The sequence below is a fragment of the Penicillium odoratum genome (genome assembly GCF_028828045.1).
Source record: "Penicillium odoratum strain IBT 22623 chromosome Unknown utg000008l_segment0_segment0, whole genome shotgun sequence".
In the NCBI taxonomy this organism is placed as follows: Eukaryota; Fungi; Ascomycota; class Eurotiomycetes; order Eurotiales; family Aspergillaceae; genus Penicillium; species Penicillium odoratum.
The window spans coordinates 3,861,568-3,888,558 of record NW_026643150.1 but is presented as its reverse complement, the minus strand read 5'-3'; the positions used below and the strand labels follow the sequence as shown (position 1 = coordinate 3,888,558).

The 26,991-nt window shown below is 47.0% G+C and overlaps 11 protein-coding genes across 11 annotated transcripts; 4 read left to right on the top strand and 7 right to left on the bottom strand.

The window, feature by feature from the left end:
- Nucleotides 1-2,437: 2,437 nt before the first annotated feature.
- N7520_011683 (non-ribosomal peptide synthetase) lies at nt 2,438-5,746 on the bottom strand (the record flags this gene model as incomplete). Its single annotated transcript, XM_057145616.1, has 1 exon — nt 2,438-5,746. The coding sequence occupies one exon, from the start codon at nt 5,744-5,746 to the stop codon at nt 2,438-2,440; it is 3,309 nt and encodes a 1,102-aa protein (XP_056991370.1).
- A 308-nt stretch (nt 5,747-6,054) lies between these two features.
- On the bottom strand, nt 6,055-7,695 carry N7520_011682 (cytochrome P450; the record flags this gene model as incomplete). The annotated part of the gene is made up of 4 exons (XM_057145615.1): nt 6,055-6,214; nt 6,268-6,434; nt 6,491-7,600; nt 7,651-7,695. The coding sequence occupies 4 exons, from the start codon at nt 7,693-7,695 to the stop codon at nt 6,055-6,057; spliced, it is 1,482 nt and encodes a 493-aa protein (XP_056991369.1).
- A 505-nt stretch (nt 7,696-8,200) lies between these two features.
- On the top strand, nt 8,201-9,412 carry N7520_011681 (class I SAM-dependent methyltransferase; the record flags this gene model as incomplete). The annotated part of the gene is made up of 8 exons (XM_057145614.1): nt 8,201-8,219; nt 8,274-8,293; nt 8,345-8,363; nt 8,419-8,517; nt 8,572-8,615; nt 8,668-8,705; nt 8,771-9,328; nt 9,385-9,412. The coding sequence occupies 8 exons, from the start codon at nt 8,201-8,203 to the stop codon at nt 9,410-9,412; spliced, it is 825 nt and encodes a 274-aa protein (XP_056991368.1).
- Nucleotides 9,413-9,769: 357 nt separating this feature from the next.
- On the bottom strand, nt 9,770-12,961 carry N7520_011680 (non-ribosomal peptide synthetase; the record flags this gene model as incomplete). The annotated part of the gene is made up of 1 exon (XM_057145613.1): nt 9,770-12,961. One exon carries the CDS (start codon nt 12,959-12,961, stop codon nt 9,770-9,772), a length of 3,192 nt encoding a protein of 1,063 aa, XP_056991367.1.
- Nucleotides 12,962-13,430: 469 nt separating this feature from the next.
- On the top strand, nt 13,431-14,550 carry N7520_011679 (NmrA/HSCARG family protein; the record flags this gene model as incomplete). The annotated part of the gene is made up of 3 exons (XM_057145612.1): nt 13,431-13,827; nt 13,887-14,219; nt 14,285-14,550. The coding sequence occupies 3 exons, from the start codon at nt 13,431-13,433 to the stop codon at nt 14,548-14,550; spliced, it is 996 nt and encodes a 331-aa protein (XP_056991366.1).
- Nucleotides 14,551-15,725: 1,175 nt separating this feature from the next.
- Nucleotides 15,726-16,704, bottom strand: N7520_011678 (uncharacterized protein; the record flags this gene model as incomplete). The annotated part of the gene is made up of 3 exons (XM_057145611.1): nt 15,726-15,883; nt 15,943-16,165; nt 16,228-16,704. The coding sequence occupies 3 exons, from the start codon at nt 16,702-16,704 to the stop codon at nt 15,726-15,728; spliced, it is 858 nt and encodes a 285-aa protein (XP_056991365.1).
- A 788-nt stretch (nt 16,705-17,492) lies between these two features.
- Nucleotides 17,493-19,746, top strand: N7520_011677 (aromatic amino acid ammonia-lyase; the record flags this gene model as incomplete). Its single annotated transcript, XM_057145610.1, has 3 exons — nt 17,493-17,641; nt 17,699-17,805; nt 17,864-19,746. The coding sequence occupies 3 exons, from the start codon at nt 17,493-17,495 to the stop codon at nt 19,744-19,746; spliced, it is 2,139 nt and encodes a 712-aa protein (XP_056991364.1).
- Nucleotides 19,747-19,827: 81 nt separating this feature from the next.
- N7520_011676 (Sorbose reductase SOU1) lies at nt 19,828-20,837 on the bottom strand (the record flags this gene model as incomplete). Its single annotated transcript, XM_057145609.1, has 3 exons — nt 19,828-20,015; nt 20,074-20,293; nt 20,349-20,837. 3 exons carry the CDS (start codon nt 20,835-20,837, stop codon nt 19,828-19,830), a joined length of 897 nt encoding a protein of 298 aa, XP_056991363.1.
- A 224-nt stretch (nt 20,838-21,061) lies between these two features.
- N7520_011675 (wax synthase family protein) lies at nt 21,062-22,388 on the top strand (the record flags this gene model as incomplete). The annotated part of the gene is made up of 2 exons (XM_057145608.1): nt 21,062-21,804; nt 21,866-22,388. The coding sequence occupies 2 exons, from the start codon at nt 21,062-21,064 to the stop codon at nt 22,386-22,388; spliced, it is 1,266 nt and encodes a 421-aa protein (XP_056991362.1).
- Nucleotides 22,389-22,533: 145 nt separating this feature from the next.
- Nucleotides 22,534-24,478, bottom strand: N7520_011674 (cytochrome P450; the record flags this gene model as incomplete). The annotated part of the gene is made up of 3 exons (XM_057145607.1): nt 22,534-23,895; nt 23,987-24,021; nt 24,085-24,478. The coding sequence occupies 3 exons, from the start codon at nt 24,476-24,478 to the stop codon at nt 22,534-22,536; spliced, it is 1,791 nt and encodes a 596-aa protein (XP_056991361.1).
- A 668-nt stretch (nt 24,479-25,146) lies between these two features.
- Nucleotides 25,147-26,789, bottom strand: N7520_011673 (cytochrome P450; the record flags this gene model as incomplete). Its single annotated transcript, XM_057145606.1, has 3 exons — nt 25,147-25,524; nt 25,588-26,700; nt 26,754-26,789. 3 exons carry the CDS (start codon nt 26,787-26,789, stop codon nt 25,147-25,149), a joined length of 1,527 nt encoding a protein of 508 aa, XP_056991360.1.
- Nucleotides 26,790-26,991: the final 202 nt, after the last annotated feature.

Sequence of the window (26,991 nt, the reverse complement as noted above, 5' to 3'; positions counted from 1 at the left end):
CAATATGGACAGAACCGGACGTGGTACAGGGTTCGCGCGTTCGGTGGATTGGGCGGGTTGAGTGGGAATTCGGCGCTTTAAAGGGAGGGGCGTACCCGAAAAGGCCCAGGAAGTCGGGCGAGGGTATATACAACGAACGGATATGTACAGAGGAGAAGAAAGGAGAGAACGCGAAGTCTGAAAAGGCCAAGGGCGGAGAAAGCGGGCCTAATCGCATGTGGCCACTTACCATTCTGGTGGAAAAGCGGGTTTTATCGATCGCTGACTTTTCCGTTCCTCTGTATCAGATACGTGTACGAGCCTCGGATTGGTCGGGGGAAATTGCTCCCCCACTCGCGTTCTTTTCTTATTCGGTTGGTTAATACGACAATCTCACGGAGATTACACGCGAAAAATGGAATTCCTGCAATCTATCGGATCAAAACAATAATCGTGAGGCTTGTCATGGCCCCTAAAATGATGACGACTCCCGGATTCGTATTCGCCCATTTGCTAATGGTGGCTGAGGCGCCGGCGTTTCCGTGGTAGAAAAGGAAGACTCTGCATGGTCCGCCACATCGCTTAGACCCACATGGCAGAGGCTTGTCAGCGTCCACCGATTATGGCAACGTGTACGAGGCTGGCTTGGCATGGCAGTTATTATTTATAGTTATGACGGGATCGTTTCTAGGTTTAAAGCATATTTACTATTTGATCAATTATGTGCGTTGCATTATCAATATGAGAAAATGGAGAAATTACAGCTTGGTCTAATCGGGACGGGATAAAGTGCATACGCGGCCTCTCAACATCTAAGCATCAAAGCGCGCAATCTGTTACTATAGGTACCTCCGTTTGCCAAGACTTTCCAAGGTTTGACCTAACTTGTCCCTGATCTACACACCGCTATCCATGGAATAAGTCATTTCCCCCGCATGAGCACATACTTCAAATGTTACACGTTAATTAGATAGCGGTGAATGTGGGCAGTATGCCCAGTCGAGATTCACTCAAAAGACTATACGCGATACCTCAAGCCTTCCTGATCTCTACATACACACTTCTCTGCATCAGCCAACATCCAGCCACGATGATCAGCGAAGAAGTCAAGTATACCAATTACTAGAAGCTTTCCGCCGCGCAAAAAGCGCGGCACTTAATTAGGTTTTAGACCACACCTCTACTATATTCCCCATTATATTCCTACACAGTCTCCTACTCATTCTCCCACTCGGTATCCTATCCAGTATTCTACCCTCTTTCGCTCCGTATTAGTCAAATGGTCCAAGGGCTCTCCAAATTCATGAATAGCGGAATGGAAAAGAAAGAGAGAAAAAGAGAAGAGACGAAAAGTGAATTAAAAGGAGAAGGTGAAAAAAGGAAAAAGTCTGGTGGAGGTTTCGAACGTATATGTCCAAAAAGTCTGCAGTGTACCCAAGTAATAGAGGGAAAGGGGGATAGATTTTAGATCTCCGTACGTTGTCGGCAGTGGGACCAAAATACATCTAAAGAGACCAGATAATGGGCTGGAGGCAATAACAGATTGGCTATCCCTGAGTGAGCATAACTTTGGCTTCGTCTTCTCAGCACCCGCCTAATGCGGTTTGTAAGGTTTTTTTAAAAAAAAGACGTACTGAGGATAGAAACCTTGGGCATTTATTTGTTAGCATTTGGGATATTTATTACATAGGAGCACAATCCGCGTTTCACATAGAACACATATCAGGCGGTTAGGCATTTATTCGAAACGCAGATGCGAAGAAATCGGGGATATCATTATAATTGTATTCATCCTCATACTCGGCTACCTTGATTAGGTAAGTAAATATATCAATGATTTTGGGCCAGTAGATATAGCTGATAGTGCCCATTTGCAAGATCAAAGAAAGCATTAATTTGTCCGGCTGCTTCGATCTAGGGAAGCATGTAAGTATACTGTGCGCGCAGGATAATGATGAAGTGTTTCATCCGAATTATATGTAGAATGTTCATGAAATTACTCACAATGAATAACGGGTCATCATCTGATTACGAGCGGATAATCTGTATTATATACCCTAGACTTTTTGAACTGGTCTGCTGACAATCTTCTTTTCTCTCCGCGCGAGACTGAATCTTATCTTTATTATCGAGGATATTGTGAACATTGTGTAATTTATACAGTTTCTTTGATGTCGCAATGCTAGTCGGTGGAGTCCCAGTCTGAAAAGGTGACAAATTCCGCTCAACAGGAATCCGAGCCTTTAAAAAGGGAATTCGAGGAACTTGGGATTCAGTTTGAAATTACCCAAGAATGGTACTATAAGAGAGGGATCTATGGTGTTAAGCATATCATATATACCGTTTGAGAACGATGGATCATGATTTATGAAAAAAATCGTCGAATTGGAGTATTTGTAGATCCTGCTTTAGCCAGACGCTTGCACCGTTATCTTTATATCTGCAAACCTAATCTGCTTCAGGGGATTTCTCCAATGCGGATTTCCGGGTTCTGCTCAATCAGATCAACAACTCTCCCCATGCGATCAAGCATATCCTGAACTTGTGAAGTAGCTATCATCTCGTCATCATAAAATGCCCAAATGACAATGCCACCATGTTCAACTTGAGCCACAAAGCAGAGACTCCAGTAGTCAAATCTCGGCTCGTGAAATTGCCATTTGGCGACACGATCAGATCTAGTGCTGCTAAAGTCAGGTTGGAGCATAAGGCTCGTTCGGAATTGACAAGCTGCTCTGGTTTCCGAGCTGAGAGTGCTGATATGACTTAGCTCTGCGCATTGGTATGGGATACTTTCCAGGGCTTGTTTTTGCACCACATTCAATGCCTCCTGCAAAGTCTCCCCTTCATTTAGCTGGATGCGTACAGGTAGTGAAGCCGATGTGGGACCGGATATGTGTGCAATTCCGGGCAGAGGCGCATCACGCCTGGCAATATGGATACCAAAAACAGCGTCCCGGTTACTCGTCGCATCACTAATTGCGACTGCCAAGGCCAATCGAAGCTTACACTCCACGGTTGTCCGATGCACAGAGTGTTTGGGCATTTTGACTTTCTTTTCAAGCATGCTCGAGCCTCTGGGTTCATATTCAGGACAGGGCAGCGGGGGAAATATGTCGCGCGAAGCATCATAGGTTGCAAACATGTTTTTCCAGAAGTCGCAGACACGAGGACCGGTTTCCAAAGTCCATTTAATAAATGAAGTATATGGATAAGTTGAAGGAGAGCGGTTACCCTCGTATGCCGCTTCCAGCTGCTGTAAGAACAGCTCAAGAGAAAAGCCGTCATGAAGGACGTGGTGAAATAAGATCGTAAATCGATCAGAATCAGCTTCTCGAATCAACTGCACCAGTGGCTTCTTCAACCCCCATATATCAGTTCCGTGTGGGGGCCTGGACGGACGAACAATAACGGGTGCTCCGGTCTTCATAACCACTTGGAAATAATGACCATCAATCTCCACAATCTCAGTGCGGAGAATAGGAGTATCCTGCAACATTCTACACCATCCATCGCAAAACTGCTCCGAGTTCGATTCAGTCAATTCAATTTGCATCGTAAGATTACCCATTCTCCTAGCCGAAAGATGAATCGATTGGACTTGATCATCGGTGCAGCGATATATGTCATCAATGGCTGTGATTGGAGTGTCCAGAAGGTCATATTGCCTCAAGACGTTTTGTACAATCTTTTGTTGTTCAATCCGATCATCTCCTAGCAATGCAAAGGGCTCCAGGGCCTCCCATGGAGTGATGACATTGCCAAGCTTCGCGACTTTTGCAAGGGCGGCTAGATTGAGATTTTGGAGGACATCTTGGACGCTTATCAAAAGACCCTCCTGAGAAGCACAGTGAACAAGCTTGATGGCCAACAATGAATCTGCACCAAGGTCAACCCAGTTACTCTGGGAATCAATCATATCCGATGAGATGTTCAGGACTTTAGCCCACAACTTTTGCAAGAGTTTTCCATTGACCGTAGATAGATCTCTCGAGTTCGACGCCCTGGGCTGATCGCGATAGAGGAGACTAAGTTCTCCCAAAAAAGCCATCGCATCCTCTCTGAGAAGCTTGCGATCCGTCTTGATTGACGTCGTCATCGGTACATGAGTGATAGGGATGAAATGATACGGGATCATGTATGCAGGCAGTTGGGTCTGAAGCTTTAGTTTCAACTCTTGAATTTTTTCCTCAAACGAAGGCGTCGAATGACCGCATATTGAATAAGAATGACAGCCATTGTCGTCCCTGATGGCCTCAATACCAGGACAATGCAGGAAAACACATAGTTGCGGGGCTTTATCTTTGATCGCTACCACCTCTGCAACCACGTCTCTTGCTAGTGAGAAGCAGGATTTCACCTTCACCTCAACCTCCCCGAGCTCTACCCGCTGACCGCGAATCTTCACCTGAGTATCCTTTCGACCAAGAAAGTCAAGCGAGCCATCGAATCTGTTGTTATAGCGGACCAGGTCTCCACATTTATACAGTTTCCTCCCAGACTTTGCACGTCTGTCCTGCGCCATCCAAGCAGGGGGGTCGATGAAGGCCGCTGCTGTCTGCTGTGGTTGATTGAAATAGTTTTCTGCAAGTGCATGGCCTTCGAGCAACAGCTCTCCTTCACCACCCACTGGCATGAGCTTGTGGTGGTCCTGAGGGTCCACCACCCAGCAACATAAGGCCGGCGCATGACCAATGTTGTTTGGAACAGGTGCTAGAGTCATATCGGGTACGATGGTCGCATTGCAATGACCTACCTCGCATGGGCCGTATCCGACCTTCAGCTTAACATGCGGACTCCACAGGTCAATTTCACGCTGAGTCACCGTCTCTCCTACCAGATGAAGATATTCGAGAGTTGGCATGCTTGTCGGGTTCAGAATACGTGCTAAAGAGGACGTGAATGAGACCCAGTTTGCTTGCAGACGGTTGAGCGTCTGGGAAAGCTCATTTTTTCGCTGCCACTCGGATGGAACACAGATGCAACCACCGCCGATTAAAGTGAAGAGCATGTCCACGATGCCAACGTCAAATGCATAGGAGGCGAATTGAAACACGCGAGATTTTGGCCCAATCTCGAGTTGCTCTATATTCGGCAATGCTCCGGTCACGAATGCTGAATGCGAGATTATCGCGGCCTTGGGCTTTCCCGTCGAGCCCGATGTGAATACCGCCCAGAACGGGCTACTCGGTGAGATGCTGGGACACAATGACTGCTCACACAGATCTTCACTGCTTTCCTCCTGCAAGAGGTCTTCGCCAACAATCACAGAAGCGGGCGCAAGTGTCGAGGCCATTTTTGACTGATTGGCCAATGTAAGTACCAGATCTGCTTCGATATCCTGGCATATGGACTGCAACCGTTCTGGTGGATGGTTGCAATCGAGAATGGCAAATGCAGCCCCGGCCTTAAGGACGCCCAGAATTGCAATAGGAACCCATCGTGATTTCTCCATACAAATTGGGATAAAATTCCCTGGGCGAATGGTAACTCCATGAGGACCACTGAGTAGCCTAAGAGCTAGCCTCGTAGACAATGTTCCAATCTCGGCGTAGGTAAACTCGCCATCCCAACTGCAAACGGCGGGTGCATTAGGTTGAGTTCGAATGCGATCATGAATGACCTTTGGGACACAAGAATCGACGGCACTTGGAAAGTGAGCATTCCATTGATTCAATAGCCGAATGTCTTCGACAGTCAAATCATCGATTCCAGCTGAGCTGAAGATGTTTTCTTTCATGGCTTCCGTGGGATATCTCATTTTCATGGTGAGACTTTTTGGGGTTGTTTTGGAAAGGGCGAAAATAGGACTTTAAGCAAAACAACAGTATGTTTAGCGACTGACTGTAAAATTGATCTACGTATGGCCTGCTGAGCGGTATATAATACTTTCCGTATTTCCCGAGTTATTTCTCGTATTTTTCTTGTTATTTACAGTGCGGACCTTATGCTTTGGAGCCGTTACTAGACAATACGTAGTTAGTATTTCCGGTGAACTTAGCAGCAACGGTACTTTTTTTTGGAAATTCGAAGCTAAGTCATTTCGACTCTATAACTAAATATGCATGACATCTTTCAGCCTCTAACCATGTCGGTAAGCTTTATGTTCACAGGTCGGTGCTCCCAGAGACCAAACTCCAAAGAGTCATGGGGGTCGATGTTATCAGGTTGCGATTCCAAGTCGAAGTTCCACAACAGGCGGGCAAGGGTCAGGCGCATGTTCGAGCTAGCCAAGCTATGCGAATGTCAATATCGAACATCGGCATGTACATGAGTTGCAAAACTTACTTTTGACCAATACAATTCCTCGTTCCAATCGAAAATGGGTGGAAAACTGCTCGGTTGTCCGAGTCAAACCTGGAATCTCCTAGCCATCGCTCCGGGTGGAAGGATTCGGGGTCCTTGAAGTATTCGGGCCAACGATAAGAAGCCAATTGAGTCACGGAAACCCATGTCTAGGGAGGTTCAGTAAAAATCAAAATAAGGGGGGGGGGGGATTGGAAGAACGAACACCACCAGGAACAAACTGTCCATCAATGAATCGGCCCCCCTTGGGAACAATTCGCGGTAGTCCGACTGGCACACTGGGGTGAATTCGCATTGCCTCGTCAATGACAGCTTTCAAGTACTTCAACTTCATCACTTCGGCAATAGTAATTGAGCTTTCAGTTGGGAAAGCGTCCCGGATCTCCTTCACGAGTGCCTTGTAGCTGTGTGGATTTTGTGTGATATAGTAGACGACCGAGGTCATTGTGGTGGCCGTGGAATCACCGCCCGCTGTAACCAGAATATTCACATTATCCAGCAGTTCCTCGTGCGACATCTTACCAAGTAGGTAAGATAAAATATCGGGACGCTCATTGTCAGGCTTGCTCAAGCGTTCAGTGAGTGCCTTGGTGCAGTTTTCTAGGTGGAAAATATATTGGCTCTCAATATCCGAGGGAATGAGTTTCTCAAGAAGCCAGTGGTAAGGCTTGAGGCGATGAGCTGACTGGATCAAGGTCGAGTGCTTAATAGCACTATAGATGACGGAGATCCATGGGTGATAGTCGCCTTTCGAAAGAGAATCAATGCTGGTACCAAAGCACAGCGAGCTTAGCACGTCAAATACTTCAAAATTGAACCATGCAGCCAGATTCACCACGCCATCTGCGGCAGGAAAACAGGCTTCACCCGTGCGCTTCCGGAGTGAGCTCATCATCTGGTCGATAGATTGTTGGATAAGAACTTCCTGGTCACGAATTGCACGCTCTGAGAATGCCGGAGACATCAGCTTGCGCACTGGGGCATGTTCCTGACTGTGCGCAAAGAAGATGTTGGTGATATCCTGAGACCCCTGCAAGTAGGCGATTCCATTTTTTTCATAGACCTTGCCCACACCTGTAGTGCCGTAAATTTCCTGCCAGGCGGTCGCACTAATGAAGGACAGTTCATTGGAGGCGGTGCGGACTACAGGGCCGTATTTTTCATGCAATTTGGCGATATATTTTGTCGAGTCGCCCTTGGCAAGGTGGTACGACCAGATGAGCTGGGACAGGGCATCCAGCTTCGGTCCGGGGAAGCGGCGGAGAGGGTTTATGAAGAGGTGGTATAGTGCCAGAAGAACGTGAAAACAGAGGAGCTAGTTTATGTTAGATTATGATGATCAATAGTTGGAGGGGCAGCAAATACCAGACCGAAGATGGCCCCAGCAGTGTGGAGCAGGATATTCAACATTCCTGCGACCTGTGACTGTGAACTGTGAGATGTAAATAAGACGAGGAAGGTCAGCAGACAGTGAAGTCTATCGCTACAGCCAAGAATACTTTATGCGGTTGGATAATTATTAATCACTCTTGATTGAATGCTCCACAGCTCTGAACCTGTTTCTTTACAATCATGTATCTGTACCATGTAATGAATGTATAATACTAGGTCACCGTATGCAATCGTACGAGAACTTTACTACGATCTGGAATTCTACTGTTTATAGTTCAGCTGCCCCATAGACCCACCGACCCACACGCCAACACGATCGGTGGAACCATTTCAAGTGCGGGAAGTCACAATACCAATTACCTATGCCGAAACGTATTGACGTATACGTATGCACAATACAGTAATTATTTTTGTTGGTCTACAAGCAAGGTTTCTTAAATTCTAGCTGCTTTTATACAGATACTAGGTACCCATCGGTTGCTTGACGGAAAAATTATCTAGGTTCTGCGCTACACCTACCACTATGGCGAAAAACGCAGCAAGTATGAATCCTCCTATTTTACAGTAATATTATCTTGCTAACTATATCCCGCTAGAGCCGTTTATTATGAGAGAGGTGCGTTCTTGGAAATATTATGCGCAGAAATAAATGATTAACGACGCGCAGGATGAGATGGAGAGGCTAGGTGTGTAATGTGAAGACTCCAGCAAAGAGCTTTTTTCTGACTTCCCAATCTATAGACGATTTGCATGTTATATGCTCGATGTTGGCAAATGGCGATCTGGGATGGGCTCCAGTCAGCGCTCCTGCCACAGTCTTGGACCTAGGGTGTGGAACTGGTGAGACTAACACCCTGGTTGAAAGGTATCAATATAGCTAACAGCTTTCTCAAGGGACATGGATGAAGGAATTCTCAGAGAGAAACCCTTCTGCTCAGGTAAGTCATCGAAATGTTCTCACCATGCATTCAAGCATTTTAACAGACTCAGATTACTGGATTGGATCTTGAAATAGTAGATCAATCAAGGTAAGAGTAACGGATTCAAGATAAATAATAGGAGAAAGCAGCGAGCGACTGATCAATTATATTAGCTTACCTAAAGGCTGCATCACACTGGAAGCCGATTTGGAGCAGGAATGGCCAGTCACTACCACTTTTGACTATATCCACACGCGGTGGCTGGTTGGATGTATCTTTGACTGGCCCAAATTCTTCCAGCAGTGCTACGACCACCTCACGGAAGGCGGATGGTTCGAAGTCCTGGATATAGGTTTCCCAGCGCGCTCATCAGATGGGACTTTACGCCCGGACAGCCACCTTGTGGCCTGGAATGCTCTGCTGACCCAGGCGGCCTTTATATCGGGACGTGAGGTCACCGTCGCGGAGAAATTTGAGCAGATGATGCGGCAAGTTGGCTTTACAAATGTCACCGTTGTTGAGAAGAAGTTGCCGCAAAATGCATGGCCTTCTGACGATCAGGAGAAGGCGCTCGGCAAAATTGCCCTCCCTGTGCATAAGTTTGGACATGAACGATTGGGACACGACTTCTTGGTGCCCCAGTTGAATTTGTCTCCAGAGGAAGTGGATTCAAAGCTTCAAGATGTGTGGAAGGAGATGGATGATGAGGATATCCATGCCTGGTGGCCTATGTAAGTCCTTTTCTAATTCCGCGGGAGTTTGCTGCAGAATGCTGATTTTTAAATAGTTACATTGTGTATGGTCAAAGAACGTGATAGCAGCAGGTTTGATACTGAGAATCAAGATATGCAAAATGATGGGGCACCGGGTTCACCTCGCTGTTTCATCAGAATTGGAATTCCCATTCCATACAATTTGCAATTTCATGAATACTGGAATTTATTTTCGTATAGAGAAGCGTAGGAACCTAGCAAAGGGTGTGGTAAGTTGATGTAGGCTTAGGTTTTGAAGCTAGATGAACTGGAATGGATATCAAGCGAGCAATAAAGGCCCGAGATGATATTGATTTGATGATAGGCAAAAGACAAATGAAAAGAAATTTATCAATGAATCTATGTCCGCATGTGCCTTCTCCCTTGCCGATAGAATGCGTCTTACAAATGATGGCTCATCTAGTTGGACATCTTCAAATGATGCATGTATTTACCCATTAATGTTGCATCCAACGCCGGAAATTGAACAGCAGTCGTTGCCAAAGCCTGCTCAACATTTGTTTGATCATAGATTGGCATGTTCTCATATAGCTCCCACCGAGTCATCCCCTTGTGGACGATTTCGGCAAGCATAGGCTGCAACGGCTGCAGAGGCAGTGGTGGTGCTGCGGCCAGTTTCTCAATCCAATCCTGGTAGCCAACGTTGATTATAGGCCCCGTGTCGGAAGCCTGACCGACAAGTTCCATGGTATCATCCATGTCAATAGATACGTCTGGGCTTGGAGGGACGATATGATACGCATGTCCAAGCAATTGGCTGCCCTTGGAAGGCGAGGAGGACAACTTGGCGACTTGCAGAATGATGCCGTTCACGTAGTCGACGGGAACAAACTCCTTGCGTTGGTTTGGCAGTCGGGGGTAACAGCCCATTTGCTCACAGGCTAGTATCAGTCGACTGAAGAAATCGTCTGGATTGCAGACTCCCGTCTGACTGTGCCCGGTGATAAAGCCAGGGCGGTAAACTGCAATTGGGAATCCCCGTGCAATCAACCGACGCAGCAGTTGCTCCACAACCCATTGGCTCTGTGCATAGCCGTGATCGTAGGGCAAGGCATCCAAATGCTTCATCAAACATTCATCCTCCAATACCCGTCGAGTCCCAACAAACATCCCTGTGGGACCAAAACACGAAATACTAGAGACGTAGTGCATTGCCTTGAGACGACCTGTAATGGCAAACTTCATTATATGGAGCGTTCCCAGGGTATTGGCTGGGCGATGCAACGAGTAGGGCTGGGTGTAGTTCACGCGAGCACCGAGGTGGAAAATCACACTCGCCCAGTTCGCGATTTCTTCAAATCGCTCAGCACCCAGGCCTAGGTCTGGCTCCTCCAGCAGTCCAGGCAGTGCAAGTAGCTTATCTTGGAAGTGATCTTCCCAAAGCCCATATTTTTCCATGCCAGCCTTAAGTCGCTGTAGTCCAATAGCAGGGCTTGATGCGCGAACAAGACAACCAATTTGGTGAACTTCCTTCATCTTTAGCAAATCAACGAGCATGAAAGCGCCGACAAATCCGGTGGCACCGGTGAAGAAAACACGACCCTCAGTGTCTCGGCGCCAGTCAACGACCTGTCTAGACACAGGAGAGGCCACATGATCTGCAATATAGGTATCGGCGACCCATATATCACGCTCATTTCGCACTGCTGTAAGAGCCTTTACCTGCGCACTGTCGATTGTGGAAGCTAGAGCGCTCAGAGTAGAGTTGTCATATAGTGCCAACAAAGACATTTCGCACTTGAATGCGGCACGGATCTGACTGATCAAAAGCGACGCCTGTAAGGAGGTGCCTCCTAGCTCAAAGAAATCGTCGCAATCACGATAAATACTGGTGTCTGGTGAGCCCAGAATGTTATCCCAAAGACCTTCCAGGCGTTTGCGAGTGGTGTTGTTGGCCTTGACATCTTCCTCCGCGGGAAAATTCAAATTGGATACCGCAGTAGGCTGCACGGGCTTCGACTCATTCCACCGTTGGCGATAATACTGAGCCAATTGCTTGCGATCAATCTTGGCATGTGAGTTCAAAGGCATCCTTTCGATAAGCTCGATTCTAGGAACCATGTACTCTGGCAAAAGGCTCCGCAACACTTCAGTTGCCTGTTGAATCGACACGAGTTCCGGTGAGACTGGAACCGCATAAGCAGCAAGCAATGAGCTGGCTCCGTCTTGAGACGCATCGACTTTGAGAGCTGCAACATCAGAGAATTGGCCTGTTTTCCTGAGAGCTTCTTCCACAGCTTCCAGCTCGATTCGATATCCACGAATCTTGACTTGATTGTCCGCTCGGCCGAGGAAATCAATCTGCCCATTCACCGGTGATCGCCGTACGAGGTCACCAGTGCGATACATGTGGACCTGGATTGCCATGCCATCTTTGCCAACCATGTCTACAGATACGAAAGCTTTGGAGTTTTTCTCGGCTTCGTTCAAATACCCACGAGAAACTCCGGGACCGGCAACCCAAAGTTCTCCCGCTTCGCCGTCAGCCACGGCCTCGCCAGTCTCGGGAGAGCAGATATATGCGATCGTTTTCCCAATTGGCTTGCCAATACTGACCTTATCAGCGTTGACATCTTCGATTGTAATTCGATGAGCGAGGCAAAGTACACAGCACTCAGTGGGTCCATAGGCGTTGATGAGGATATCCGGTGGACCATGATCGAAGATTTCCTTTACGGCCTTCATATTTGCCGCCTCGCCACCGATCCAACACATTCGCAGTAATGAAAATGCTTGAGGAAATGTGGCCGCGGCCAGGTTGAGCAACGCAGTAGTTGTAGCCATGACGGTGATTCCCAGTTTGTCGATGCGCTCTGCCATAACAGGCATATCCAGGAGTACTGTCTTCGGAAGTACAGCAATCCGAGCGCCTCGAAGCAATGGAGCCCAGATGTCAAAGAGAGCCACGTCAAAGGTGGTGTTGTTGACATGTGCAACAACATCCGTTGAGCGCAGAGGCTCGAACGGTGCATGATACACCACCTCCAGAATAGAGCGCGTAACTATTTCAACTGCCTTGGGCTCGCTTGTTGTCCCTGATGTATGTATGATATGCGACCGATGCTCGATATCGGTGAGAGTAGGAAGGGGGGACTCGAGTGGTTTTTCTGTTGTTTGCTGCGCCAAGGTTGTCGAAATCTCGGATATGGTCGATAGCTGTTGCTGTGTGTTCACGATAACCTGGTGGAAGGAGGATAGGAGATCCGTGTGATAAGAATTTTCAGTATCCACGAGAATATATTGAGCGTGTACGCGTTGCAGGCGAGCTTTGATCTGACTCGCAGGAAGCGTGGGATCCATAGTTGCACAACTGCCACCTGCATAGATGATCGCCATCTGGGCAACGACGCCCCAAATGCCGTGACGCACAATAATTCCCACCGGCTCTTCGCGGACGAGAATGTGATCTTTTTGGAGCTCATTGGCGATTTCGAGGGATTTGATATGGAGTTCATGGTAGGTTAGGCTCAAGAGGCCGTCAACCACTGCAATGGCGTCGGGGGTTCGCAAGACTTGGTTGTGGAAGAGCTGGCCCAACCCTGAATTCTGGGCCACTATGGAGTCATATTCAACGGAAGGTTCATATATCATGATGGTCAATTGTGTGGGAAGCAATGTTGGGAGGTAATGTTCGCATACTTGAGATGAAAAATGAAGAGTAGAACATGCTATTATACTACTAGTAGGTATTGTACGTACGCCGTTCTTCAATACCGGGTAAACAAGAAATAAATACACAGGTACGCAAGTACGCAAGTACATGAATACATGAAATATATATGTAGCATGTAATAAACGCCACCGATTTTTGTATTGAAGTTTACAAACCCCTCCAGCCGATCATGCAAATTTCAGATCTTCATAGTTCATTCTCCAATAGTCTTCTGAGCTAGTTTAATTGTGTAGCGCCAGGGCGGCAGTGGGTTCTACACCAATACCGAATAAGACCGAGATCCTGAGCAGACACCCGCCTCTTAAGTCCGCCAATGGTCATCCGTCGACTTTCAGTTGTTGCTCCAAATTTTATTTTATTTCAACTTTCCAAACTTTATTTTTTAAAATGAGTCTTATCACAGTTTTTGGGGCGACCGGTAATCAAGGAAGCTCCGTTGTCCGGTCCCTCCTACAAAACCCCTCCTTCCGCGTCCGAGCCATCACCCGCAATCCCTCATCTCCTACAAGCCAAGCACTAGCTGCTGCGGGGGCCGAAATTGTTAAAGCTGATGGCTTCAGAGTGGAAGAAATTCGGGCTGCCTTCGAAGGGAGCTGGGGCGCCTTTATTAACATTAATTCGGACGACAAGGTGTTTACAAACCCGAATGGCCCAACCGAGTTCGATCTGGGGAAGACGATTGTCGATGCGGCTGCTGATGCCGGAGTGAAGCACTTTGTCTTCAGCTCAGGACCCCCATGCACTGAAATGACGGAAGGCAAGGTCCGCATGAAAGCCATGGATAGTAAGACCTTCTCAATCTTTTAGATCATCTATCGAGTGTCAACTCACCCATTTTTTTAGTGAAATACCAGATTGAGAGATACGCCCAGAACCTTGATCGCTTCGAGACTGTCATCCCCATCGGTGCCGCATGGTTTTTTGAAAACTTCCTTGGCAAGGAGGCTGCCCCAGTCTTCGGCGGATTTCCCCATTTCCCTGATGACGAGGGCATTCGAACCTTTCGTGTTCCTTACTGGGGTGGCGAAGAGCGCGTACCTTTCTTAAGTGTTGTAGAGGACTGGGGAGATGTTGTTCAGGGCATATTCTTGGATCCCACTCGCTGGAATGGACATTTTGTCCACGGAATCAGCACTATCTGCAGCTTTGATCAGCTGGTCCAGGACTTCCAGCAAGGTATATGCTGCCCCTCGTCTTCATCGGAGACTCAAATTAATTTCTCAACTAACGACTTCTCGTAGCTACGGGACATCCGTCTCGATTTATTCCAGTTCTCCCTTCGTGGGAGGCGTTCGAGACTCATGGTATTCATGAGCTCCAGGATGTGAAACTTATGTTTGGTTTCACTCAAAATACTGGTGGCTTGTATTTTGCTACCGCAAGCGAAACTGACACTGCGGCCGTGTTGAAGAAATCCACAGCACAGGCATTAGGTCGCCCAGAGGCCGAACACAATCTAGCAACACTACTAGTCTGGTTCAAGCACCATGCGAAGGACTTTGAATAAGTTTTCTAGTCACATAGACAGCCTCCAAAGACTTAATTAATATGACGTTATATTATGCAATTTAGTGTATTTGCAGATTAAACATTCTCTACTTAAATACTTCAAAAATGTTCACTTTGGTGAATCAAACCCTTTGTCATATATTATAAAAGATGCCGACAAATTTTAGAGTTTATATTTTAGGATCCTTTTTATACTCGAAAAATATCCGCTTATTATTGGCTTCCCATAACTACAAGAAAGCCTCGGAAGTCTCAATTAATTCTTAGAATAAAAAATTAGAGCTAGTTCTATAAGAGGACTAAGAGATTGAAAATAATCTTCGATAGATAAATCTTCGAGATCTACTAGGGAAATGGCCTATCTAGAAATAGACAAAAAACGTCATAAAGCGATCTCCAGGTTATATCTATAAAGGCATCACTTATGCGAAATGGTTTCGTTCCATCTAGATTCGTCGTGGATGAGTAAGCCTACATATGATTCTTCTGAGAGAAGAATCATAATGGCCTTTTTATTCCACTTGGAAAATACGTAGCGTAGGTACGAGTTCCCTAATAAAAAAGAATAGAAGACTTACTTATGGGGTAGTAAAGGCGGTATTAATTAGTCTTGATAATATATGAAGATTTTGATACCTAAGCTACTTCCTTTTATGTAAAAGTATATGATTATATCATCTAACATATTAGTTTAGATAACTATCTACTTATAGTTATTACCCTTAGATGAAATATTTGTTATAGTCTAGAATTCACCTATTTTACACGATAGAAACCCTATTGGTTGCAGATAAAGAGATATTCTATAAAAATGGTACACTCAGATCAAAAGCAGAGGTAGTTAAAGCTCAGGAACAAGTATAAAGACCTTCTACAGGAGCATACACCGTAGTGGATAGATCGCATACCAAGGCCTTTTACAGATATCTTTAAGCTAGAAGGTGGTCAGGAATATCAGGAAGGACGGTGGAAAAACAGGGAATTAATAGCTGCTCATTATTTAGATTAGTACAGGAAATGAGAGCGCGAGGGCTTTTGAAAGCGACCTCCGTATTAATAAGTGATTCCTATGCTGAAAATCCGATTGGTCCATCAATTGGCGTCATGTATTCTGCACTACTGATAGGGTACTAATAAATTTAAGGTTTCTTACGCAATAGCGTGATGTGGCATTTACAGCCCATGAATGCCTATCTTGAGAATTTCGGCATTGCCGGTCTTTACTGCTTCTGTGAGTTCCTCCACATTCCACTTCGCCCACGCGAACCGTCCGTGCAGAAAAGCAGCTTTGGGAGAAGCGGCCCAGACAGCAAAGTTGGCGGGGAGATTTTCTAATTCTCTGGTAAGCCCTGATGCAAGTACAAATATCAAAACAATCCGCTGGACTTACCATCGTCCCAGTCCAAGTCTTGAGGGGTGCAACCTATGGACTTCATACCATCACTGTAGATAAACCCAGGATGAAAGCTGATGATCTGGGCTCGCTCTAGAGGCGTCTCAGTAGCGAGATGCTGTAGTGCGCTAGCAAACGCAGATTTCGAGCTTGCATAAGGCTGAAATCCAGCGGCCATTTCCTGGTCGTGGACGAATGGGCTTGAAACGTTCAAAATAAACTAGGAAATCAACCCTCAATTAAGAATATTGCTTCAAAGATGTGTCCAATATTCTGCCTTACCTTTTGTTTCGTGCCTGCTTGGCCCATGGTCTTCTCCACCATAATCATATTTCCTCGAACATTGGTCTCAAACAATTGCCAGGTTTGTTGCCACCCAAGACTGAGCATAGAGCACTCCTTATCCTGTACACGAGCAGCGTTGAGAACGAGCACATCTACGACAATTTGTCGATCATTCAGCTCCGCCCATAGCGTCTCGATATTTGTCGGATCACCTAGATCGCACGCAATAGGGATTACAGTTCCCTGGAACTCTGATGTCAACCTGACCACCGCCGTATCGAGCGCAGCGCCACCACGAGCAACGAGAATTATCCGAGCAGCTCCAGCGATCGCGAAGGCGCGGGCAATGGCAAACCCAATCCCCTTGGAGCCACCAGTGATCAGCACAGTGCGACCAATCTGGGAATGTTCAGCTTGAGCGGCGCTGATGGCGTCGTACGGAGCCGTGTAAATTGTTGGCGTAAAATCCGTCATAGATTTCTCAAATGCTCAGCTTGGTGGGGGGGTATGAGTAGAATCTCAAACCTAGTCGACGAGAAGGCTTGTAATTAATAAAATACTACTACACAATTGTACCGCCACCAATTGACAACGAAGTTGTGAAAGAATCGGTGATAGATCAATGCATCCACTTGTGGACCCAAAAAAAGGGTCAGAGATCAGATCTCCACGTAATCACCCTTGGCAGGTCGAAGTATCTTTTATAAATTTCATATGAAAAGACTAGGTATCGGATATTGTGGAGACGTGAGAATTAGCGCCGGTAGAAGAGATTGAATCGGGGTAAGTCTCAGTCCCTACCAGATCGGCACGGATACTAAAAGGGATATAGATCTGCATCTTGAAATATCCCGAAACTTTTGTGAACTCTACGTCTCGTCAATCGGAAATTGATCCCCGATCCCTCAGGATCGTGGGCACGGCACGCACGGCATGCACTCTCCATTGTAAAAGAAACTAGGTAGCGGTAATTAATTATCTGATCAGTCGTGAACTGTGGATCTCGCACTAAATGAAGGCATAGATTTTGCAGATTTACTAGTGTATACTGAAATACACCGGGCTGTAACAACTACACAGTACCTGGTATGGGTATGCGTCAAAACGGAAAACTGGAGAATCCCGAGATTGTAAACATTGGTACCAAACAAGATGAATTCTCACCCCAGCCCTCTTGTCGAGTATTTTTTATGGCCAACCTTTGCTTTATGTTTTTACTTCTGCCATCGACATTTGCTCATTGATTCAATCTGAAAGTCACCATGCCGTCTACCTTGAAGAAGTCTGCTCCGCAATCGCATCTTGCTGTGACGTGTGCAGCATGGAACAAATTGCAAAAATATATTGCTGGTGAGACTATTGCCATTGATGGTAGTACTTTGGACTTGGCAGCTGTCGTGGCAGCTTCATAGTAAGAAGCACTTGATTCATGAAACCTCTTGATTAACTCACTGACTATCAAACGAAGCCACAACTGCACCCCGGTGCTTACTGATGATCCTTCAGTGCAAGAGCGCATCACGGCCAGCGTGGATGTCTTGATGGACCATCTCACTAAAGGACACAACGTTTACGGTAAGTGACTCAATTCCAATCTGTCTTAAATGTGATTTTTTTCTAATCAAAGTTCTAGGTGTCAACACTGGATTTGGCGGAAGCGCTGACTCTCGAACTGACCAGTGGGCCTCATTGCAAGCAGCACTACTGCAGCTCACTCAAGCGGGTGTTCTGGTTAGTGCCGACAAGAATCCCAGCTCTCTGGATAGCTCAAGCAGCTTTGGAGCCCATGCTATGCCCGGATCATGGGTGCGTGCTACGATGGTTGTCCGATCCAATCATTCAGCACGCGGTCATTCTGCCGTCACGATTCCCGTGATCCAATCTGTCTTGAAGCTATTGGAGAGGCGGATTACGCCCGTGATTCCTCTGCGAGGATCAGTCTCAGCTTCTGGGGATTTGATGCCCCTGGCCTATATTGCGGGCGCGATCCAGGGTAGCCCTGATATCTATGTGCAGACGCCCAATCCTGCGCCAGCGACAGGTGTGAAAGTCATTACCGCGCTGGACGCATTGAAAGCTGTGGGCGTTAGCCCCGCTCAATTGGGACCGAAAGAGGGACTGGGTCTAGTGAACGGCACTGCCTCGTCAACCGCTCTGGCTAGTCTGGTCATGTTCGAAACTCACCAGCTGGCGGTGCTGACACAGGTGTTGGGAACTATGGCAGTAGAGGCTCTCCAGGGCAACTCAGAGAGTTTCCATCCCTTTATTTCTGCCGTTCGGCCTCATGCCGGTCAGATTGAGACCTCAAGAAACATGATGGCCATGCTACAAGGATCTTCTCTCGCCAAGGGCATTTTCAGCAAGAAGAACCACCACGAACAGGGTCTGGAGCAAGATCGGTACGCCCTACGCAGTGCACCACAGTGGATTGGCCCACAGCTGGAAGACCTTCTCCTTGCGCACAAACAGGTTGAAGTGGAATTGAACTCTACAGCAGACAACCCGTTGGTGAATAGTGAGAATGGTGAGATCTACTACGGATGTAACTTCCAGGCGGCTGCTATGACTTCTGCAATGGAGAAGTCGAGACTATCACTACAGATGATGGGAAAGCTGCTGTTTGCACAATCAACAGAGATGATGAACCCAGACTTGAGCAATGGGTTACCCACTAACCTTGTTGCGGATGATCCCAACTGCTCATTCACGATGAAGGGCGTCGATATCAGTATGGCTGCTTATATGGCCGAACTCGGATATCTTGCCAACCCGGTCAGCTCCCATGTGCAGTCTGCCGAGATGCAGAACCAGTCGGTCAACTCGATGGCGTTTGTCTCAGCACGCTATACGTTGCAATCCGCTGAACTTGTATCTCTCATGTCTGCCGCCTTTATCTATATTGCCTGCCAGGCTCTTGATCTCCGAGCCATGCATCTTGGCTTCTTGTCTAAGATATCTTCAGTCATTCCGCCCACGCTCAGTGGCTTTTCTCCAATTCTGTCCTCCGAGGAGCAGAGTATGCTGGCCAAAGCCCTGGAGCGCCACATGGCCAGCAACTGGAAAACAACGTCTAAGCTGGAGGCGACAGCCCGTTGCCAAAATCTGGTTGACTCCTCATTGGCAATCATTATTCAAGCACTCGTAGAAAGCAAGAGCCCTGCCCCTAGAGAGCTTTGTGACACGACTGCCATCCTGGGAGCTTGGAAAACCAATACCTTGACTGCTCTGGTCAATGCCTATCATGACAATAAGGATGCTTTCTTTACTCACCAGCACACAGAAGAGCTCCTGGGTATGGGATCTAAATTGATTTATAATTCTGTTCGGAAAGATCTGCAAGTCCCCTTCCACCAAGGATTTACTGAACATCCCACCGTGGAGAGCGACCAACTCGACGGAAGACCAAAGAGGACAGTGGGTAGCTGGATTTCAATTATCTATGAAGCGCTACGCACTGGTACTCTGCAGAAGCCATTGATGAACTGGTTGTTCGAGAACATCGCAGCGTTTGAGTAACTTGGAATCTCTCAGCCACGATCTAGATAAAACTTCCGAATGATCCAGATACATAGACAAATATAGCTCTCATCTTCGCAATTACTTCTGTAATTTTGCATCTTCCATTCCAATCACCCCGATCCTCAAAAATTGCTGATTTGTCAATTGGTTATCGTCCAATTTCTCTCGCATCTCCTCTACATCCCATCCTGCCCAACAATACCGCCCATGAAGGAAGGCTGCCTGGTTTGTTGCAGCCCATACAGCGAAGTTCCCAGGAAGAGTGTCTGTGGGAGTTTTCATTAGCACAAATATCTTTTATTGGGTTCAGAAGAAGCATCGTACCGCTATCCCACTCATAGCAATCCTGCGGCAGCATTTGGGCAATGGTCTCTGTGAAAACGCCACCAGGATGCATATTGATAATCTGGACGCTTGATACCGGGATCTCCAACGCTATGTGTTGTAAAAGGCAAGTCCAAGATGCTTTTGTAGCGGCATAAGGTCTTTGGCCTTCCATAGCTTCATAGTTGTTGATTGCATCTGAAGTAACATTGACAATAAACTGAAATATATGAAATTAACATGAGTTTCTAGCAGTAATAGTTCACTGTACTAACCTTCTTGCCCCTTCCCTCGACCTGTGTCTGCTGTACAAATTTGTCGACCAGCGTCAGGTTTCCCCGTACGTTCACCTCGTACTGCTCCCAGACCTGGCGCCAGCCATTCTGTAGAGTACCATGGCTTCCGCTCATGTATGCTGCATTGAGAATAAGCACATCGACTTCTGAGGCAATCTCAATGACATTATTCCAGACACGTTCCAGTCTATCAGGATCAACAAGCTCTGCAACCTGAGTTGTGATCTGACCCGAGAATGACGGAACCTCATCTTTCAGGCGTTGTGTCGCTCGTGAAAGGCGAGACTCGTCACGTCCCAACAAAATCAAATGCGAGGCATTTGCAACTGCGAACGCACGGGCAATCGCGAATCCGATCCCTCCCGCGCCACCTGTGATCAAGACCGTGTTACCATGCTGGGATTGCAATGGTAAGGCAGCATCAACACCATCGTAGGCAGTTTTATGGATAGTATTAATCAACGTCATGCTGTCAATTTGTTTTATTCCGAGTTGTTGAACTGGTGCTACGGAGTGGAAAAGGGGGGGCCAATTTGTCAATTTATGAGGGAAGGTAATACTAACTTCAATTCCGGTCACTATACGAAAATTTTACCGTAATTTAAATAATGGAACTAGTAATAATTATTTCGTCAACATGCGACCGGTTTTAGTATTGTTCGTTCTTAATCACCACCACCACCACCACCACCATGGACCTCTCTCCAACGCTTGCCTCATGGGTTGTCACCAACATCCAGCCGATGACAACTATCCTCTTACTCTGCTCCACTAAAAAGGGCCACCCGCTCAGATGGCTGAATGTCTTCATTCTTATAGCCCTGACCGTCATACATGGAAAGTATATACACCTGCTAAGCATGAGTACCCCAGATGATGTTATGCAGCGAATCAGCCCTCTCCCAGTGCTATTACACACCATGGTTCTATTCAAGGGCATCGACTACCAGGATTTGCAAGCACAGCACAAACCTAAGGACCAAGGGTCACGGATGGCGAACATATGGGCCGCTATGCGGGTGACTATGGACTGGTCCGCAGTTGGGACGCGCTGGCAAGTGCGCAATGTGCCAAAGATGCCCGCTTGGCTTGGCTCTAGTCCCACACTCAGTCGCTTTCTTATGCGTCAGGTGGCAGTCGCAAGCTGGCAGTATCTCATGCTGGACTTCCTGCAGCGGATTATTCGCGAGAATGAGATCATTTGGAATGAGATCATTGCGGTCCTGCTTGAACCCACCATTACGGCGAAACACTCATGGCTTTTGGAGGCTGCTATCAACATCGTGACCTGGTTTCTTATCGCTCGTTTATCTTTGGACTTCAAATGGCGCGCCACATCCATTGTCGCGGTTGGATTGGGGATCTCTGAGCCTGCGAACTGGCCCCCAATGTTTGGGAGTAGTTTTGAGGCTTACACAATCCGGAATTTCTGGGGGTAAGTCTCTGTTGGAGATAAAAAGATGTGCTCATGAGCTAACTCCGCGACCTTGTCACAGGAAATACTGGCACCAACAGCTCCGTTGGCCGTTGTCAGCGACCAGTTCAATCCTCACCCGCAACATCCTCCACCTGCCTCGGCCATCCATACTTGAGCGGTACACGAGTACTTTCTTGTCATTTTTGCTTTCTGGCTTGATTCATCTTGCAGCGCAATATAAAGGATCAACTTTTGAAAAGCGGGGTGCTGTTGAATTTTTTACCTCATTTTCGCTGGGTATAATTATTGAAGACGGGGCTCAAGCGCTCTGGTCACGAATTACTGCGAGTGCTAGCGACGAAAATAATACCCCCAACGATTCGAATACTGCTCTCTGGAAAAAGATAATCGGATATCTCTGGGTGACTGGCTGGTTGGTGGGCTTAGGTGCATATTATTCGTACGATATGGCCTACATTGCGCTTATCGAACCCATGCCACTGGCGGTCAATTTCACGGCATTATTGACCGTGCCAATCACCGTCACTGTGCTAGTGGTAGGATCGCTGGTTGGGGTCTTGGGCTTGGGGGCTGAGCCATAAAGGAACTTGACCTCCAGCAGATCATGGCAGTTGAATTAAAAGTCTAGAAGCCAAAGAAAGGCAATTACTTCTGGAATATGGATTTTTATATCTGGAGATGGGAATTTACATATACATGAAACATAGAGTATTAAGGATTCACCTCTCAAACCTCCACCTCATCTCTGGGGGTGAATGATAGAGGTACATCAAGCATCATGTCTAATGCCAGAGCAGCACAAACGCTCTCCTCTAACGCTTTCTTCGCCCTTTCTTGAGCTTTCCCCTTCTGACCCGGTGCAGAAGCAAAATCAACCTTGTATCGAGAGAATATCACAGCTAGGAAGGCAACAAACTCAACTTGGGCGAATTTCTTGCCCAAGCACGCACGCAGGCCGTCGCTGAAGGGAATGTATGACCCACGGATTGGTTTGTGGATTGTTGGATACTCGAGGCCGGCGGCAACGTTTCCAGGCTGATCTTCATTCTGTGCCAAGAAGCTGTTCCGATTTTTTCGGTCCCAACGAGAAGGGTCAAACCTGGAGGCTTCAGGACCCCAGTATTCGGTGGTGTAATGAAGACTGGTAATGTTGAAACAGACGTGGCTCCCCGGAGGAAGCACAACAGTCCCCCCTTCGTGCTGTAGCGGCTCAGCATCCTGCGAAGCCGTTCTGAGAATGACTGGTGCGGGCGGATACATTCGCATCGTCTCGAGCATCACACAGAGGGGTGCAACCAACTTAGGATAAACGGTTGTGTAGTCCCATTCATTTGGGTTGGTAGAGATTTCCTTCACGGCGTCGCAGATAGCTTGATACATCCATTCCTGTATATCTTGGTGCAGAGCCAACAATACCAGGGCGAAACGGATGGTTGCCCCGGTGCTTTCGTGGGCTAGCATCATAACGTGAGTATTGCCTAACACCTCAATCTCACTTAGTGAGCTCCTTTTAGATTCATCTTCGTCTGTCAGGTGCTGCGCACGAACAAGGCCCTGCAGCACGTTCTGTCCTCGTGCACTGAGCCCTTCTTTGGGTATATCTTGATTGGCCTGTGCGATCATGGCATTCATGTACTTTCCCAAATCATTGTGGGCAGCGAAGTCATCCTTGAAGAAAGGAACCAGTGCGCGAGGCAGCCATGTAGGGAGCATTGTATTGGCCATGAAAATCGAATTCCAGTGACCCATCATATACTCCATGACGGCACGCAACGTGAACTGAAACCCTGGAAGTGGTTGTACTGTGTCGCTGAACATGGTTGATACACTGCTGTCATCGGCTTTGGGAGTTGCTTGAAAAGGCAATTGCACACCAAACCCGGCTGCACAGAGCACGTTCAATGTGAGCTTCAGAATATCCTCCTTTGGACTCAACTCAAGACTGATCCCTACAGTATGCTTTTCAGACCAGTGGTCTAACATCTGGGTCGTCTGTCGAACAGTCTCCTGCCAAACAGTCATGATAGTCTTTTCCCCAAAGGCAGCGATCGTATGCCGCCTGTGGCGAGTCCATTCTTTCCCTTCGGTCTGCATATATGCTTAGAATATTTTTCAACACAAGGTCTGCAGTCTGTATTTTGAGAGCATTCAAAATAAAGAACAGAGATTGAATACATACAGCAACCACATTGGGCCCATAAAGCATCATTGATCCTGCATTGCAAGTAGTTAAAAAGATGAACGACAAATCATTCACTTTGGACATATGACACGTACCATAAATTTCCAACGGCTTCGGAAAGCCGGACCGGGAGCTACATATTTGAGAGATCACTGCCGCATCCGCAACATGGCAACATATGTTAGCTGGAGTTGCTACCATATAGAGCTTGCCGAGTTGTTTTGTACGGCGATCCTTGACCCAGAAATGATGAGTCATCACATTGTCGTTGACGATGTCTGCCAACCAAGCAGGAAGCCAGTGGTTGATGATGTGAAGTACAGAATCGAAGGAGCAAAGTGTCAACCAAAAGGTATTCAGCTCAGCATAGGGAAAGATTGTCCACTGCAGGCTGGTCGCAGTGGCCCGGCGAATTTGTCGAGTCCAGCTTGCCCCAGTCCATACTAGATAGAGAACAAAGGTCCCGATGAGCAGTGTGCTATAAATCATTGTTTGTGACAGTCAACTCATCTGTTCAGTGCAATTGCGGGAAGAATGATTCTACTCCGACGTAGCTGGTTATTAAACGATGAAAACAATGCGCTTGGTACTAAGTAAGGTATTTGGCACCTTAGTACGCACAGTGAAAGAATTACCCTGGTTCCACGTATCTATACCAAGTGTACTAGTAAACATTGAATACCTTAGTATCGCATCACAGCGCCATCTTCGCCACGTTCTCTTTACAAATTCGACTTCTCGATTCTGAAAAATCGCGCAGTGGGGGAAATAGGCTGATTGTCGGTCGAATGGTGTATCTTGGTGATCGACAAAACTCTCTTCAGCCACGGAGTTTCGGCGTTCCACCGAGATTCCTTTATTGTGGATACTCATCGAATTTGGTGTCAATACACAGTGGCGTCTATACGTCACTGCGGGTAACCATACGGATAGAGTAATACAAGTAAATGACATGTATTTTCAAATCCACCTAGACCCACACAGGTTCTGCCAATTCGTAACTAAGTTTTGTCAAGTACAGTCAATATTGCGGTAAGTATATGTCATGCACCTTATACATATGATGATTGATATCGGGCCTAAGGTACATGCAGCAAGCAGCAAATTCAATGGCTTTAATTCAACACTATGTCTAGACTACAGCTAAGTTGCCTCGTTTAAACTCGTTCTTTCACTTGAACATAGACGGGGTGATGCTCCCACAGCCCGAATTCCTTCAGTGAATCTGGGTCAATATTACCCGGTTGTGCTGTAAGATCGAAATTCCAGAGCAGTAGAGCCAGTGCCATACGAATGTTAGCATACGCGAAGCTTTCCAGCAAATTAGTAGTCTGTTTCAAGTAAAGCACATTGAGGGGGATAACGAACGTTTTACCAATGCATCCACGCGCCCCAGTTGAAAAAGGTCGAAACACAAAGTGGTTGTCGGTCGCATAAGTCGTGCTGTCCACCCACCTATCAGGGATAAATTTATGGGGCTTGGCGAAGTATTTTGGAGAGCGATAAGCAGCATATTGTGCCACGGATACCCAAGTCTATAGAACCAAGAGGTGAGTAAATGCTGGTCCAATAGATTATATATTTCAAGAGCAACATACACCTTCAGGGACCCAATACCCGTCAATGAAGCGGCCACCTTTGGGAACCAAGCGTGGTAGACCCACAGGCACACTGGGATGCAGGCGCATGGTCTCATCAATCACGGCCTTTAGATACTTCAACCCAGAGACACTCGCAATCGTGATTTCCTCATCACTCTTGAATGCGGTATGGATCTCGTGGACCAATCCTTCATAGCAATCCGCATTTTGGGTGATGTAATGTATGACCGCACTGAGAATGGCAGCTGTGGAGTCGAGCCCAGCCACAACCAACATATTGAGGTTCTCAAACATCTCCTCATCCGTCAAACCATCGGCGACGTAATGGATAAAGTCTTTCTTATCCGAATTTTTCTCGGCGCGTCGAGCAGTCAGCGCGTTTTGAGCCTGAGTGAAGTACTCCAGGAAAGCTGTCCCGAAATCATTCGAAACAAAGCGCTTGATGATGAGATGGTAGGGCTTCAGTCGATGTGCGGCGCGAACCTTCGTAGAATCCTTCAACGTACCATAAAGGTCGGTAATGAATCCCGGATACTCTCCAGATTTCAAAGTGTCCCAACTTTGCCCCAAAGCCAAAAGTGTAAGAACATCTGTCACCTGAAAAATTGACCAGGCAGCCATATTTACGACACCATTCTGGTTGGGGAAGTTTGCTTTCCCCGAGCGATCTCGTAGAGCATCCATGAGTTGGTCCAGAGTTCCGCGCATGAGCGACTCCTGTTCATGCAGTGCGCGACCCGAAAAAGCCGGCATGATATGCTTGCGGATTCGGGCATGCTCCTTGCCCGGGCAGAAGAAAATGTTCGATACAGGCTGGGGACCAAGAACGTAGAGAATGGGATTTTTCTCATACACATTGTCCCAGTCGGTCTTCAGGCCGTAGATTTCTTGCCATGCTGTTGGCGTTGTGAACGAGAGCTCATTTGAAGCGGTGCGAATGGCGTCACCGTATTCCTCATGCAGTTTGGCAATATATTTACACGAGTCACCTTGTACCAGGTGGTATGATCCAATGAGCTGTGAAAGGGCGTCCCATTTGGGGCCAGGGAAATGTCTCAATGGGTTGATAAGCAAGTGATACAAGAAGAGTGCTGCATGGACGGCCACCCACTAGAGACTTGATTAGTAATGTATAGAAGTGAAAAGCACAGAGTATCACTAACACAGCCAATGACGATCCCAATGGATGTCAAAAACATTTTGAGAACGGATTACAAGGGGTGTTTAGGGAATCTGATCAATTAAGTCCTCGATTTTGCATGAGGCGGAAGCAAGCAAAGGTGAACTTAACCGAACCGAAGGTGCCTGTTACTCAGTATTCTGTATTCCGTATTCTGTACCACTCGCCTTCCAGGTACGATGATCTGGCCCAAGTGGTGAAAAGACGTGTCTCAAGCTGAC